General features: G+C 40.0%; 1 protein-coding gene across 6 annotated transcripts in view; it reads right to left on the reverse strand.

Annotated features, from left to right (window-relative positions):
• Positions 1-16100, reverse strand: part of uhrf1bp1l (UHRF1 binding protein 1-like) — a 134759-nt gene that overhangs the window by 99577 nt on the left and 19082 nt on the right. For all 6 annotated transcript variants that reach the window (XM_041202591.1, XM_041202593.1, XM_041202592.1 and 3 more), the window contains exon 2: positions 1609-1771. In XM_041202591.1, the coding sequence (XP_041058525.1) occupies positions 1609-1771 (163 nt within the window). The remainder of the gene's footprint in view (positions 1-1608; positions 1772-16100) is intronic.

Here is a 16100-nt window from a genome sequence, read left to right on the forward strand (position 1 = left end):
CACTCAGACAGTGTATTCCAGATCCTAAACACTCACTGCATTAAGATTTTCCTCATGTCAACTCTGGTTATTTTGCCATTCACCTTAAATTAGTACCCTTTGGTTCTCAACCCTTCCACCAACAGGAACAGTTTCGCTCCATCCACTCTGTGCAGATCCCTCATGATTTCGAGCACCTTGATCAAATCTCTCAACTTTCTCTTTTCCAAGGAGAACAGCTCCAGTTTCACCATTCTGTCCTCATAACTGAACTCTCATATCCCTGGAACTATTCTCATGTTTTCTTCACCTGGCAACACTGAAAATAATTTTTATTCAAAATTGACTGCACTACCCACCACGAAGGATTATAAAACAAATAAATTGAAAAAACAATAACAAAGTTCTGAGCATATCTTCACATTACACAACCATTAAAACTTCATTAAATTGCCTCTTCCATTCAGTTATACAATTTAGTTTTTCAGCCCACTGCACTCAAGTATTAAATAGGATTTTTAACAAAGTTTTACACGAACATTTGTAATTTTCTACTTGCGCCAAATAATTCATCTGTTTATTCATTATGTACTGAGTTACATTCATTATAAACCTACAAGGTAATATCTAACCTGGGTAGTGGAGGTTTTGTTATGCATATAAAAGTGTTGATAAAAAATCTCCTATGTCTAGCAACTAAGCCAGAGGAAAAAATTCTGCAAGCATTTTAAAAAGTAGGCACATTATAACCAGAGTTGATGGTTCTACATTCTCAGCTTCCCTCAGTTTTAGCTTGTCTGTCCCTCTGGGTGCTGTAGATAACAATGTGCTTCCCTCTGGGTGCTGTAGTTAGCACGGCGCTTCCCTATCCAATTACTTGCTATTTGGTATTTCATCATTTTTAGGTGGAAATTTTTTTTAGGTTGGACACTCGTAAAATTGCAAACATTGAAAGACTTTAATCAAGAAGTAACCTTCAGGATTTTTGAGAATATCGAGAGGTGAGTGCAGCAAGTCTAAAATGATAAATGAATCAAAACTGAGCAATAGCAGAAAAGCTGGGACAATAATTTTTCATAACAAATTTGCTGCTTCAAGTTTTATACCCCTTTGAAATTTTGGGTTTATCAATAATGAACGTTTTTCTATTCGGCTAATTGTCCAAAATGGAAGCCTAACACCTCACAAGCCACTGAAGAGTGCATCCGACAAACTTGATTGAATTTTTTGAGGTGCTAACTATGAGGGTCAATAATGATAATGTGCTTATGTGTTGTACATTTTAGCTTCCTAACATCCAAGTCATCATGAGCATAAATAATAATCTTTACCCCTAGACTTGATGTTTCAAAACCTAGAAATTCTTTTGGATTCCAGAAAATTGAAGGGAGGAACCCTCATATCTCAAAACATTTCAGTTGCATGATGGCGCTTATCGTCACTTTTCTTAAAATACAGAACCTACAAGGGATATGCTAGTTTATTTCCCAGGCCTGTTTAGTTGTCTATTTAGACTGACAATGATCCCTGGTGTCATTTTCCCTGCATAGCCCCTACAGTTGCCTTTCTGGTTCCCCTTCCGATAGCAGGATTCTTGTCTATAGAACTAATCTTACTTCAGATTCTTACCCGAATTGCAGCCTTGTTGCAGAATACTCTGGTGATTGCCAACCAAGTGGGCAAATCCAGCATGTTTTGCAGTACCTCTTCATCAAGCTCCAAGTTGGTCAGCTGACCTTCACCTTTGAGGGTACTCAAATTAATTTTATCTGGTGACAGATTCTTGGTGAACCTAGGAAACAAAAAACAATGATACTTTGATTAATATGATTTCAGCTGTTGAAAAAAGTGGGATTTTAAATTAAATGCTTTTATTAAAGCCAAAGACGAGGCAAAATTGGCAGAAAATGTTTGCTGGTTTGTAGTTGCTCTTCATTATATTGAAAGTCTTGACAATCTCAAACTATTTCTCAGTGAAAGAAGTCTTTTATCTTAAATTTGGGTCAGGTATTGAAACAGGTTCTGGCAGCATGATACACATTAATGACCAAAGTTATAGAGGAATGCAACTAGTAACTAGGGAAAAGTGCACTGAATAGAGTGCATGCCACCACCATGCTCAATGTTATTACAACTTTGCAGCTCTTCCAAAGCTTCTCAAAGTTGAAAAAATAAATATTTTTACCAAGAGCTCCCATCTTCCTGTGGAGGCTTCAGGCCAATCCACATCCAACAACCTGCTCTGAAAACCTTGTTCATATCGTTGACAGCTATGACAAATTGCACCACAGCAACTGAGACAACCCACAAACAATCAACATTCTAAAAGAGAGTCAATTTGTCCTATCTGTCAATATTAATAGATCCTTTAAAAAAAATTCCAGGACCCAGATCTGCATCTTTGCAAAAACCAATCAGTTCTTCCTTGGTACCCTGTTTTAAGCAACATGCTTAAAAAGGGGGAACCAAATTCAATACATAGTCAAGTATGGATGTGGCTTTAGGGCAATCGCTTGCTCTCAAACGTCCTATTCCAGAAAGCCAGGCGGTGAAGGATAGAACTGGATCTTAATCTTTTACACAATTCACAAGCGTTTTTTCTAGAGATAAGACCATAAGACACAGGAGCAAAATTCGGCCATTCGGTCCATCGAGTCTGCTCCGCTATTCAATGAGATCATGGCTGATCTGATAATCCTCAACTCCACTTTCCTGCCTTTTCCTCATAACCCTTGATTCCCTTACTGATTAAAAACGTCTATCTCCACCTTGAATATAATTAACGACTCAGCTTCTACAGCCCTCTGCGGTAAAGAAGTCCACAGATTAACTATGCTCTGAGAGAAGAAATTCCTCCTCATCTCTGTCTTAAATGGGTGACCCCTTACTCTGAGATTATGCCATCTGGTCCTAGACTCACACACAAGGGGAAAAAAACCTCTCAGCATCTACCCTGTCAAGCTCCCTAAGAATATTATATATTTCAATATGGTCACCTCTCATTCTTCTAAACGTCAATGAGTATATGCCCAACCTACTCAATCTCTCCTCATAACAAAATCCCTCCATACTCGGAATCAACCTAGTGAACCTTCTCTGGACTGCCTCCAATGCTAGTGTATCTTTCTTTAGATAAGGGGACCAAAACTGATACACATTATAAAATGACCCTCAAAGCTCAACAACCACAATTTAACACACACACAGACACACGAACACACAATTATAGAGTCCCCATGATCAATATAATATTAACATGAAGTGTGTAGAAAATATATGCACTGTGACAGGACTGGATGCTCTGTGCACCAAGGGCTTGCGATCGAAAGGAAACAGAATTTAGCCACATGAATAAAGAATGTGACACTGGATTTCTAGCTGTACTACCACCCATCTTAACTGGGTTATGGTATGTAGGATGTTGGAGGTCAGTCATCTCAGCTCCAGGACATCACTGCAGGAGTCCCTCAGGGTAGTGTCATTGGCCTAACCATCTTCAGCTGCTTCATCGACGACCTTCTTTCCATCATAAGGTCAGAAATGGGGATGTTCGCTGATGACTGCACAACGTTCAGCACCATTCGCAACTCCTCAAATACTGAAGCAGTTCATGTCCAAATGCAGCATAGCCTGGACAATATCCAGGCTTCGCCTAACAAGTGGCAAGTAACATTCACGCCATACAAGTATCAGGCATCTGCAACAAGAGAGAATCCAACCATCGCTCGTTTATGTTGAATGGCATTACCATCAATGAATCCCCCATGATCAACGCCCTGGGGGTTACCATTGACCTGGACTAGCCATATAAATACTGAGGCTACAAGAGCAGGTCAGAGGCTAGGAATCATGCGACGAGTAACTCACCTCCTGATTCTCCAAAGCCTGTCCACCATCTACAAGGCACAAGTCAGGAGTGTGATGGAATATTCCCCACTTGCCTGTATGAATGCAGCTTCTACAACACCTACAACAGCTGGACACCATCAGGACAAAGCAGCCAGCTTGATTGGCAGAACTTCCACAAACATTCACTCCCTCCACCACCGACGCACAGGAGCAGCAGTGTGTACCATCTACAAGATGCACTGCAGGAATTCATCAAGGCTCCTTAGACAGCACCTTCCAAACCTATGACTGCCACCAACTAGAAGGGCAAGCGCAGCAGAAAAATGGGAAGACCACTACCTGGAGGTTCCCCTCCAAGTAACTAAACATCCTGACATGGAAATATATCACCGTTCCTTCACTGTCGCTGGGTCAAAATCCTGGAACTCCCTTCCTAACAGCACTGTAGGTGTACCTAAACCACACGGACTGCAGGGATTCAAGGAGGCAGATCACCAGCACCTTTTCAAGGGCAACTAGGGATGGGCAATAAATGCTGGCTCAGCCAGCAAAGCCCAAGTACCGTGAATGAATAAAAAAAAATCTAATCATGCATTTTAACTGAGCATTATTTAAAGGAATTAGTGCTTCACACAAAAGGACAAAGTCAAGTCTCACGGAGGCATCAGACAGGATGCGAGAGGTCCATTTCAAGTCGGAGGAATTAGTGTGGCATGTCACCTCAACAGATGGAGAACGGCTAAGCTGAGATGAAAGAAGTGGAAGTTCTTCGTTAGTTTCTTCACATTTCTTACGGATCTGTCATAAAAACTGTGTTGTGAAAACTCTGATGTGCTTTATTTGAAAAAAACGACTTGAATTTACTGGTTGGAAGCCCCTGATTTTTTTCAAAAAAGATAAAGCCACATTTCAAAACTATTGAGACAGAGACAATCTGTCTGCAAAACCGCACCAGGGAGAATGGCCTGGAAAGGGGATGAATGGAGGCCATCTCCTATCCCATTAGCAAACACCCAGACAATCACCTGTGTACTCAACTGGGTGGAGACAAACCATTGGGCATAATCACTTGGGCGAGGAATTCCCAGCCATGATATAATCAAATTATGTTTGGAATACACTAGCCATGACCTTATTTGGATAATGGGGCAGCTGGAGAGAGGTGATCATGTGTCAACCCAATCTTTTGTGCGTTTTAAGCATTCGCTTTCTCTGCAGAACAGGTCAAGCAATGGATATGTTGAAGGAACAAGACTGAGTGGTTTTTTTTCCTCTCTCTCTCCATCTAACTTGAAACTTTTTTGAAACCTGTCTGCTGAATTTGGTTATCCAGATACTGTAGACAGAGACTTTAAAAACTCGACATAGCACTGTTGTCCCCTAAAGAACAGATAAACGATCCGTCGACAACTATAAACCACCTCTCGTCAAAAGAAACATGGCTACCAAGTAAAAGCAGCAGGATTGCCGAATTCAGTGTGCGTGTGAACCTCAATTGTGTGAAAGCCAGTGCATTTTTATTTTATGACTTGATATCGAGTTAAATACAAAAAAAAAATCCTCTTTTTTCCCCCCAAAATTCAAGGAAACCTGTCTGATCTTGTCTTCTAAGTTAAACAGTTATATCAGTTTTTTTTTAAAACCTGTTGCGCTCAAACAAGGACACCTGATCTTGGCAATTGAAACAAAATTTTCACTGGCCACCCCCTTCAGACAATGTTGAATATCATTTGCATACCCTTTGTGGGACCATGCAGAGCACCAATTGGTTGCCATGTCTGTCTACAAAACAACAGTCACGAAAGCAATTCAGTAACTGTGTAGTGCTTTGGGGTGCTCGGTGAGTGTGCAAGATGTTATGTAGATGCACATTTTTTCTTTTCCAGAAAATTGTACATTACTTTTAGAAAAAAGATGAGTCAATTTGTGCATGGTTACGCACAATTTCAGGGTTAGAAGAAAGCACCACTTTTTTTCAATAGGCTGAGTGGGTAGAGATGCAACACACTGCAGGCACAATCAATATTAAACTGAAGACAGAGTTTGCCTGCATAAGTTACAGTAAGAATGGTGGCAGCTTTGCTTGAAATCACACACAATACTTTTTTTTCATTTTTCTGCTTTATTCTGTAAAGAAGTGAGATTCACTTCTCATAATTAGGCTCAAAAGGCATTTCAACTGAAGGAAACTGCTTTGTGTGCTTTTTACTAAAATTGCATCATAAATTCGAATAGATTGCTTGCACAGATCAGCAACAATTGACCCACAAATCCGGTATTTGAGCATAAGTAACATACTCAGGTTTTTGAACTAGAACCCGTTCCATTTCCTCTGTCATGTAATTGTAATGGATACGCACACATATTGGCATTCAGTACCACTTTTTTTTTTAAAGTGATCCAATGAGAATCAACGGTTATTCAATCAACAGCACTGATAAAATTTCAATCTAACCTTTAGACTACTTCGGGCATTTTACCCAATGGAAGCAAACTTTATCTAAATTTGCTCTTTACAATGTGGATAAAGATAAAGATACCACATAACTAGCAAACAGTCATGAACAGAATGAAGATATATTTCTAGCTTTTTTGCTGGCTTGCTGCAGTGTTCACATTTGGCATATATTTCATACAAATCACCTAAGATTTCTTATAAATTCAAAATAGCTCAATGCAAAATGCTCAAAGTTACATGACGCAACACCACATGGTGTTATTTTCAATTAAGTCCTTTCCCCACTCCAAAGCACTACTATCCAATTTGATCAGCAAGTAACAAGACACTCAGTTGAAGTCATAAATCACCATGACAATAAAAAAAATCCTGGTAGACAAGTGAGTATAGGTCAGGGAACTATCATTCTAGCATTGCAACAACAAAATCCATAAGAAAACACGTAAGCATTAACATATAGTGCATATGCTTGCCAATTATCACAGAAATCAATTGTTTTGTAGCTTAAATCAAACACCCTCATGACTTCAAAATTGCAAAGTATCGCCCAAACATCTTATTGAAAAGAAATACAAACACATCCAATAAATTTGAAACAGCAAATAACAATTTCCCAGGTCTATGCTGTTGAAATCAGTAGCTGATATGTGTGGCAGAGTTGATTCAGCTGAATCATCTCCTGACTTTCTCTAACTTCCTCTGTATGGAAAAAGCACCTCATCTCCATTTAGTGGCTTCCTCCAAATGTACTGTTGAGGTCAAAAACCATATGCAGAACATTATAAAGTTTGATTGTTATCTTCTCTAATAGTCTACTGTTTTGGCTATGTAATTCAACATTCTATTGACTTTTGCTTATTTATTAAGTGTTTTGGTTTTTATTGGTTCATCCTTTATTTCAACACAGCTCATGAAGCGCTGTGGCTATTTTTCTTTCCTATGTGCAGTACTTTGCACTTGTCTGCTTTAAATTTCATCTCCCTTTCATCTGCCAACTTGCATATTTTTTCCCAATTGATTGTGTAATTTCTGATCCAATTCCACTGCCCTCCTATTTTAACATCCTGTGCTAATTTGAGTATCCAATTCCAGGTCACATTTCTAATTTAGAAACAGTGGGTATACTTGTATCTGGTCCTTCAGTCAGCTTCTTATTTGTTCCCAGTGTTTTCTTAAATGGCCACAGCTTTGAATTAATTAGTGGCCTTTCTTATGATACATTATGAAAAGTCTTTGAAAGTCAAGGTACATCACACAGGTTCATCAGAGCCTACTTGGGTTGCCACTTCTTAATTAGGTGGGATTGCCAAACTCCAACCCTGTCTCAGCTCATCTGCTGCTTGGAGTCTCATCCATGCCTTTGTTACCTCTAGACTTGTCTCTTCCAATAGGCTCCTGATCAGTTTCCCATCTTCCACCCTTCCCATCTTCCATAAATGTAAGCTTATTCAAAACTGATGCAATTATCCCAACTCGCACCAAGTTCATTTCAATAGTTACCCCTGCGCTAGTTAAGCTACATTAGCCCCTAGTTAAGCAAAGTCTTGATTTTAACACTATCATCCTTATTTCCTAGGCCCTGCCCCTCCCATCTCTGTAATCTCCTCCAGCCCAACAACTCACCAAGATATCTGGATTCCTCCAATTCTGCCCATTTGAGCATCCCTGATTTAAATCACTCCACCATTGGTGGTTGAACCTTCAAAGAACAAAGAACAAAGCAAAGTACAGCACAGGAACAGGCCCTTCAGTCCTCCAAGCCTGCGCCGATCATATTCAACTGCTGAAACTCTATGCGCTGGAATTCTCTCTAAACTTCTCTGGTTTTACTTTTTTTGTTTCTAAGATGCTCCTTGAAACCTGCCTCTGAACAAGATGTTGGCCATTTGCACGATTATCTCATGTGTCTCAGTGTCAAACTTTGTTTGTTAGGCTCCTGTGAATGTTGGCATGTTTTACTTTGTTATGGGCACAAGGGATTGCAGTTTTGTGGATAGGCTAGAGAAGTTGGATATTCTTCTTCGAGCAGTGAAGGTTGAGAGGAGATTTGATAAGAGGCTTTTAAAATCATAAAGGGTTCCAAATAAGTAAAGAAGAAACAATATTTTTCAACAGTTGACTGGCAGATAATGAGAGGACACAGATTTAAGGTGATTAACGTGATGGTTTATTTTTAAATTCAAAAAGTAGCTAGAAATTAGAATGCACTGTCTGATGCATGGTGGATAGAAATTCAATACTGGCCTTCAAAGGGGAATTGGGTAAATACTTGAAGGATAAAATAATGCAAGATATGGGTTGAGACGACCCGAATAGCTCTTCGAAAGAGCCCACATTGGCTTGGTGTGCTGAACTGCCTTCTTCCGCACTGTACTGTTCTATGATTTTATGAGGGGGTTAAAATCTGTACGTTAATATACCTTCTTTTTACTTATCCATGCTGTTCTGCAAATTGAATGTCTCTTTCTATTCTGCACCCCCATCTTGACTTTTACATGCAGTAAGTTCCATGAATAGTTACAGCTGTCTGGCACTTCTCCCCAACTTGTAATTCCTTCAGTAACACCTGGGAAGAACACAATATTTGACAGTGCAGGCATCACAGCCAAGCCTGAATTTTCTTCTCAGCAAATGTTCACGTGCAGAATTTATGCATCGCTGCATTGCAACTGGAAGCAGAAAACTCATTTCCCTCCTGTTAGTTCAGTGACACATAATTTGTAACAGTTCATTGCTACCTTAATTGACATCTAGAACATATCAAAGCAAACCCAAGAACTTTGTCATCTGCTGACCTCAGTAACGCACCAGGCAATGCATTTAACCAGGCAATCATGAGTAAAAACGTTTGCATGTGAACCTTTTTCTTTCAATAAAAGTGGTTTTAAGCAAGTCAGCTTGTTTTAATCTATTTTGTTAAAAGAATTACATTACCCCACAATAAGCATTTTGGTGAAGCTAATTTAAACTGCCATTCAATAAGATCATGGTTGATTTAATCTTAATCTCAACTTCACATTCCTGCCAGCCTCCAATAACCTTTCACCCCCTTGATAATCAAGAGTCTATCTACCTCTGCTGTAAAGATATTTAAAGATTCTGCCTCAACGACCTTTTGAGGAAGAGAATTCCAAAGCCTCTCAACCCTCAGAAAATGTTTTTCCTCATCTCGGTCTTAAATGGGCAAACCCTTATTTTGAACAGTGGCCTCTAGTTCTAGCTTCTCCTAAGAGAGGAAACATTCTTTCCACATCCACCCTGTCAAAACCCCTCAGGATCTTACTATTCTCAACTCCAGTGGATACAAGCCTAGTCCTGTCCAACCTTTCCTCATAAACCAACCCGCCCATTCCAGGTATTGATCTGGTAAACCTTCTCTGAACTGCTTCCAATGCATTTACATCTTTCCTTTAATAAGGAGACCAATACTGTACACAGTATTCCAGATGTGATCTCATTAGTGCCTCGTATACGTGAAGCAAACCTCCCTACTCTTGTATCCAATTCCCCTTGCAATAAATGATAACATTCTATTAGCTCTGCTAATTGCTTGCCGCTAATCTTTTGCGATTCATGCACTAGGATATCCAGGTCCCTCTGCATCTCAGGAGCTGTTTTATCTTTCACCAATTAGATAATATGCTTTTTTTTTTACACATTTGTTCTGCTAAAATGTACAACCTCCTATTTTCCCACATTATACTCCATTTGCCAGATCTTTGCCCACTCATCTAACCAATCTACATCCTTTTGTAGCCTCCTTATGTCTTCTTCACAACCTACTTTCCACCTATCTTTGTATCATCAGCAAATTTAGAAACCTTCATCCAAATCCTTTATCATTGAGGCAAACTGTAAAGAGTTCAGGCCCCAGCACAGATCCCTGTGGCCCACTGGTGGTCATCTTCCGAGATTCTATAGACTCTGGAACAGTTCCGACAGATTGGAGGGTAGCTAATGTAATCCCATGATTTAAAAAGGGAAGTGAGAGAAAAAAGGGAATTATAAACCAGTCAGCCTGACGTCGGTAGTGGGGGAAATTCGAGTCCATTATAAAAGATTTAATAGCTGAGCACTTGGAAAAGAGTGGCAGAATCGGACAGAGTCAGCACGGATTTACGAAAGGGAAATCATACTTGATAAATCTACTGGAATTTTGAGGATGTAACTAGTAGAGTTGATGAGGGGGAGCTAGTGGATATGGTTTATTTGGACTTTCAGAAGGCTTTCAACAAAGTCCCGCATAAGAGATTAGCGTGTACAATTAAAGCGCATGGGATTGTGGGTAGTGTATTGAGATGGATAGAAAACTGGTTGGCAGACAGGAGACAAAGAGTAGGAATAAATTGGTCTTTTTCCAAATGGCAGGCAGTGACTAGTGGGGTAGCACAGGGATCGGTGCTGGGACTCCAGCTATTCGCAATATATATTAATGATTTAGATGAGGGAACTAAATGTAATATCTCCAAATTTGCAGATGACACAAAGCTGGGTGGGAGGGTGAGCTGTGAGGAGGATTCAGAGATGCTTCAGTGTGATTTGGACAAGCTGAGTGAGTGGGCAAATGCATGGCAGGTGCAGTATAATGTGGATGAATGTGAGGTTATCCATTTTGGTAGCAAAAACAGGAAGGCAGATTATCTGAATGGCTATAAATTGAGAGAGGGGAATGTGCAACAAGATCTGGGTGTCCTGGTACACCAGTCGCTGAAGGTAAGCATGCAGGTGCAAGCAGGCAATAAAGAAGGCAAATGGTATGTTGGTTTTCATAGCCAGAAGATTCGAATACTGGAGCAGATGTCTTGCTGCAATTATACAGGGCCTTGGTGAAACCACACCTGAAATAGTGTGTGCAGTTTTGGTCTCCTTCTCTGAGGAAAGATGTTATTGCCACAAAGGGAGTGCAGTGAAAGTTTACCAGATTGATTCCTTGGATGGTGGGACTGGCATAGGAGGAGAGATTGAGTTGGTTAGGATTACATTTGCTGGAGTTCAGAAGAATGAGGGGGGAATCTCATAGAAACCTATAAAATTCGAACAGGACGAGACAGGGTAGATGCAGGAAGGATGTTCCCGATGGTGGGGGAGACCAGAGCCAGGGGTCACAGTCTGAGGATAAGGGGTAGACCATTTAGGACTAAGATGAGGAGAAATATCTTCACCCGGTGAGTGGTGAGCCTGTGGAATTCGTTAACACTGAAAGTAGCTGGGGCCAAAACATTGTATGTTTTCAAGAAGGAATTAGATATAGCTCTTGGGGCGAAAGGGATCAAAGGATATGGGAAGAAAGCGGGAGCAGGCTACTGAGTTGGATGATCAGCCATGATCATGATGAATGGTGGAGCAGGCTCGAAGGGCCGAATTGCCTGCTCCTGCTCCTATTTTCTATGTTTCTATATTAGTCATCATATCCTGCCAAATGACCCATTTATGCCTTCTCTGTTTCCTGTTAGCCAGCCAATCTTCTATCCATGCCAATACGTGACCCCCTATACCATGAACTTTTATTTTCCGATATAACCTTTGAAGAGACACCATATCAAATGTCTTCCGAAAATCTAAGTACAGTCCATCCACTGGATCCCCTTTATCCACAGCATCTGCTGCTTCTTCAAATAGCTCCAATAAATTGGCTAAACATGGTTTCCCTTTCACAAAACCATGTTGACTCTGCCTGATTATCTTAAATTTATCGAAGTGCCCTGTTATAACATCTTTAATAATAGCTTCTCGCATTTTCCCTACGACTGGCCTACAGCTGCCTGTTTTCTGTCTTCCTTTTTGAATGAAGGAGTTACATTAGCTATTTTCTAATCTAGTGGAACTTTCCCCAAATGTAGTGAATTTTGAAAAATTAAAACCAACGGATCAACTACCTCACGAGCCATTTCTTTTAAGACCCTAGGATGAAATCCATCAGGACTTGGGTACTCAGCAAATTGTTGGAACTGAGGGTTGACAAGTTCCAATTACCTGGTGATCGTAATTTTCTTGAGCTCCCCCTTCTAATTCCAGACACAGCTATTTCTGGGATGTTATTTGTATCCTCTATAGTGAAGACCAATGCAAAATACTTGTTCAATTCATCTGTTATTTTCAAATTTTCCATTATTAACTCTCCAGATTACTTTCTATAGGACCAATGCTCAATTTGTTTACTCTTTTCTTTTAAAAATATCTATAGAAAATGATCTGTCTTGATATTTCAAGCTAGTTTTCTCTCATACTCCAATTTTTCCCTCCTTATTAATCTTTTAATCATTCTTTGCTGTTTATATTCTGGTCTATCTACTGACCTGCCAGCCATTTTTGAGCAATGATACGCTTTAAGTTTGATACTATCACGAGCTTTTTTAATTAATCATGGATGGTGGGTCCTCCCTTGGAATTTTTCTCTCTTGTTGTATTCGGAAATATCCCTTTAAGTGTCTGCCACAGCATCTCTATTGACCTATCCCTTAACTAAATTGCCAGTTCACTTTTGCTAGCTCTGCTTTCATGCCCTCGTAATTGCCCTTATTGAAGTTTAAAATACTAGTCTTAGACTCACTCTTCTCTTCCTCAAACTGAATGTAAATTTCAATCATATTATGATCACTGCTACCTAAGAGCGCCTTCACTCTGAGGTCATTAATTCATCCCATCTCATTGGACAATTCCAGGTCTTGTATAGCCTGCTGCCTACTTGGCTTCAATACGTAATCTACGATCTATCCTGAAAACATTCTATGAGTTCGCCACATACACTACCTTTGCCCATCTGATTTTGTCAGTCTATATATGGATTAAAATCCCCTATGATAATCGCCGTATCTTTCTGACAAACTCCCACTATTTCTTCATTGATACCCCATCCTCCTGTATCATTAGTATTAGGAGGCCTGTACACAATTCCCACAAGTGACTTCTTGCCTTTATGATTCCTCATCTCTGCTCTCCCTCTCTATTCTGCTAATATCGTCTTTAATTAACAGAACAACCCCTCCACCTTTTCCTAACTTCCTATCCTTCTTAAAAGTCAAATACCCTTCAATATTCAGGTCCCAATCTATGCCAGCCTACAACAATTGGTCCAATTATTTCATGAACAAAAAAAACATATGAAATCTTAAAATCCAAATCACTTAGAGTCAGAGTCATTTACAGCACAGGAGGCAGCCATTCAGCCCAAAGAGTCCATGCCGGCTCTCCCAGGGGCAATGTAGTCAGTCCCACTCTCCTGGTCTATCCCTATGGCCCTGCAGGTTTATTTTCTTCAAGTGTCCATCAACTTCCTTTATTAATCAGAGATCGCTTCCGCTTTCACCACCCTTGTGAGCAGCAAGTTCCAGATCACGCCCTTTGAGTCGTGAGCTCCAGGTCGTTACCATGCACTGCGTAAAAAAGGTCCTTCTCACATTCCCCCTGCATCGCTTGCCCAAAGCCTTTAATGAGTCCCCTAGCCCACATACCATCAGCTTACAGGAACAGCTTTTCTTAATCTACCTTATCTAAACTTGTAATGATCTGGCTAGATCCCTTCTCATTGCTTGGTATTAGTCCTTCTTCAATCTAGACATCCTACTTTATATCATTCCTCACTTTTCTCCATTACTAATCTAAATGTTACGATATGATACGATGATCACTCTTAACCAAGTGTTCCCCAACCGGCACTTGGTCTGCTTTATCCACCTTATTTCCCAGCAGCAGATCCAGCAATACCTCTGTTCTATTTGGGCTGAAAATATGCTGATCAAGGAAGCTCTCCTGAACACATTTCAGAAATTCCTCCCCCCTCCTTACCCTTTTCTCTAATATTAATTACCCAAATATCGATTGGGATAATGTCCCCCAATATCATCATTCTATAGTTCACAGAATGGTTACAGCACAGAAGATGGTCATTCAGCCTGTAGTGCCTGTACTGACTCTCCAAAGGAGCTATTTACCTAGTGCCACACCCGACCTCTCCCCACAGCCCTGCACATTCTTCCTCTCCTAAATTAAATTAAAACTTATATTGCACATTTCTGTGATTTCCCTAAGACTGGATCCGCTACCCATCACTCACTGTTTGGAGGCCTAAAGAATACCCTCAGTAGCATGATCAAACCCTTTTTGCTCCTCAACTCTAAATGTATTCTGTCCTTGCCCCCACAAGGAAATCCCTTCTTTCGAACACTACAATGTCTTTGCTAAATCAGTACTGCCACCCTACCTCCCTTTTCTTCCTTCTCAATCTTTTCTGAACACATTATATCCTTCAATATTAAGTGCCCATTTCTCACCATTTTTAAGCCACCATGTTTATAGAAATAATTGATAAATACTAAGGCTATTTAGCTATTTGGCTATTTAGAATTTTATTTTAAATAGGCTTTACGAAAGGCAGTAAGTCCCTCCACACCAGTTAAGAAGCAACAAATTTGCTCCTAGTTTCTGTCACTCAGTCATCAAGATAATGCTAGAAACCACCCTCACATGATTAACCCATGATTCCAGTGTTCCCATCTTCGCTCCTCACTTTTAATGAGTGGCATTTACTGCTATTGAAGATAAGGAGTTCAACACGATGAAATCACCATCCCAGAGAGATATTAGGGGCTTTAGCAGCAGGATGAATAAAAACAAGAAGTAAAACTGTGTTATCAGTGATGTGGTCACTTAAGACTTAAATGTAACATGATCTCCTTCAATAATAAAACTTGCTATGTCATGCGCTCAAATATAGTTCCAGTATCTATAATACAGGTATAAAGTAACATCAAAGGCCAAAAGAAGTTAGCAATTCCATACCATATGTAACTAGAACTTGGGTTTTGAGAATTTGGGGAAAAATATTGAATTTAAAGTCAAATAGAAAAGGTCTTCATGTACTTCACAGGGGACAGGAACACTTAGTTTAAATGCAGGGTTTCTTATTGCTTGTCATATAAGTGGTCATAAGACAATGAAGCTATGGAAACTAGTTTCTTGTTAATGTATTGTATGTGCAGCACAAGTGACACTTTGGAAATGCGCACCTCCCGACATAATCAGACATCCATTTATTCTAAGGACTGCTGCCAGCTGAACATCAGCACTGACTGTAAAGGCACAATTAGTGTTCATTCTCAAAAGCCTCTTTTACTGGCCTGCAGAAGGGCAAGACCTTCAATAATCAACCTTTACTAGAATATTGTGTTCCACAACTGCTGATAGAATTAACATCACTTACATAGAATTGAGCAGAGAGCCTATAAAAGAACACTTCGCTGTGCAATATTCACCAGGAAGTGCTTTTCTATGAAGGTGACTGAGGAAAAAAAATGGCTTCAATACACTGCTTTTTCCACAACCATTAAATTGAACACAGAACAAAGTTGAGTGGTCGTTAGTCTGTGGAATTCTCTTCCCCAGAGAGCAGTGGTGGCAGGGTCATTGAATAATTTTACGGTTGAGTTAGATTGAGTCTTGATTGACAAGGGAATCAAAAGGTTGTAGGGGATAGTCAGGAAAATAGAGAGTTGAGGTCAGATTCAGATCAGCCATGATTTTATCATATAGCAGAACAGGCTCAAGGGGCCAAATGGCCTACTCCCACTCCTAATTCATATGTTCATACGGTATGTCTGATTAAGGTCACTGTCTGTAATTAGAATCATTGCCCAATTATCTCATGCCCCATTATAGATGTAAACAGGTATGATATAGTCCAGATTACTGAGACATGGCTGCAGGGTAACCAGGGATGGAAAATGAACATCCAGGGGTATTCCGTATTTAGAAAGGACAGACAAAAAGGAAAAGGCGGTGGAGTTGCATTGCTGGTTAAGAGGAAATTAACGCAATA

Source organism: Carcharodon carcharias, chromosome 13 (genome assembly GCF_017639515.1).
Source record: "Carcharodon carcharias isolate sCarCar2 chromosome 13, sCarCar2.pri, whole genome shotgun sequence".
Taxonomy (NCBI): domain Eukaryota; kingdom Metazoa; phylum Chordata; class Chondrichthyes; order Lamniformes; family Lamnidae; genus Carcharodon; species Carcharodon carcharias.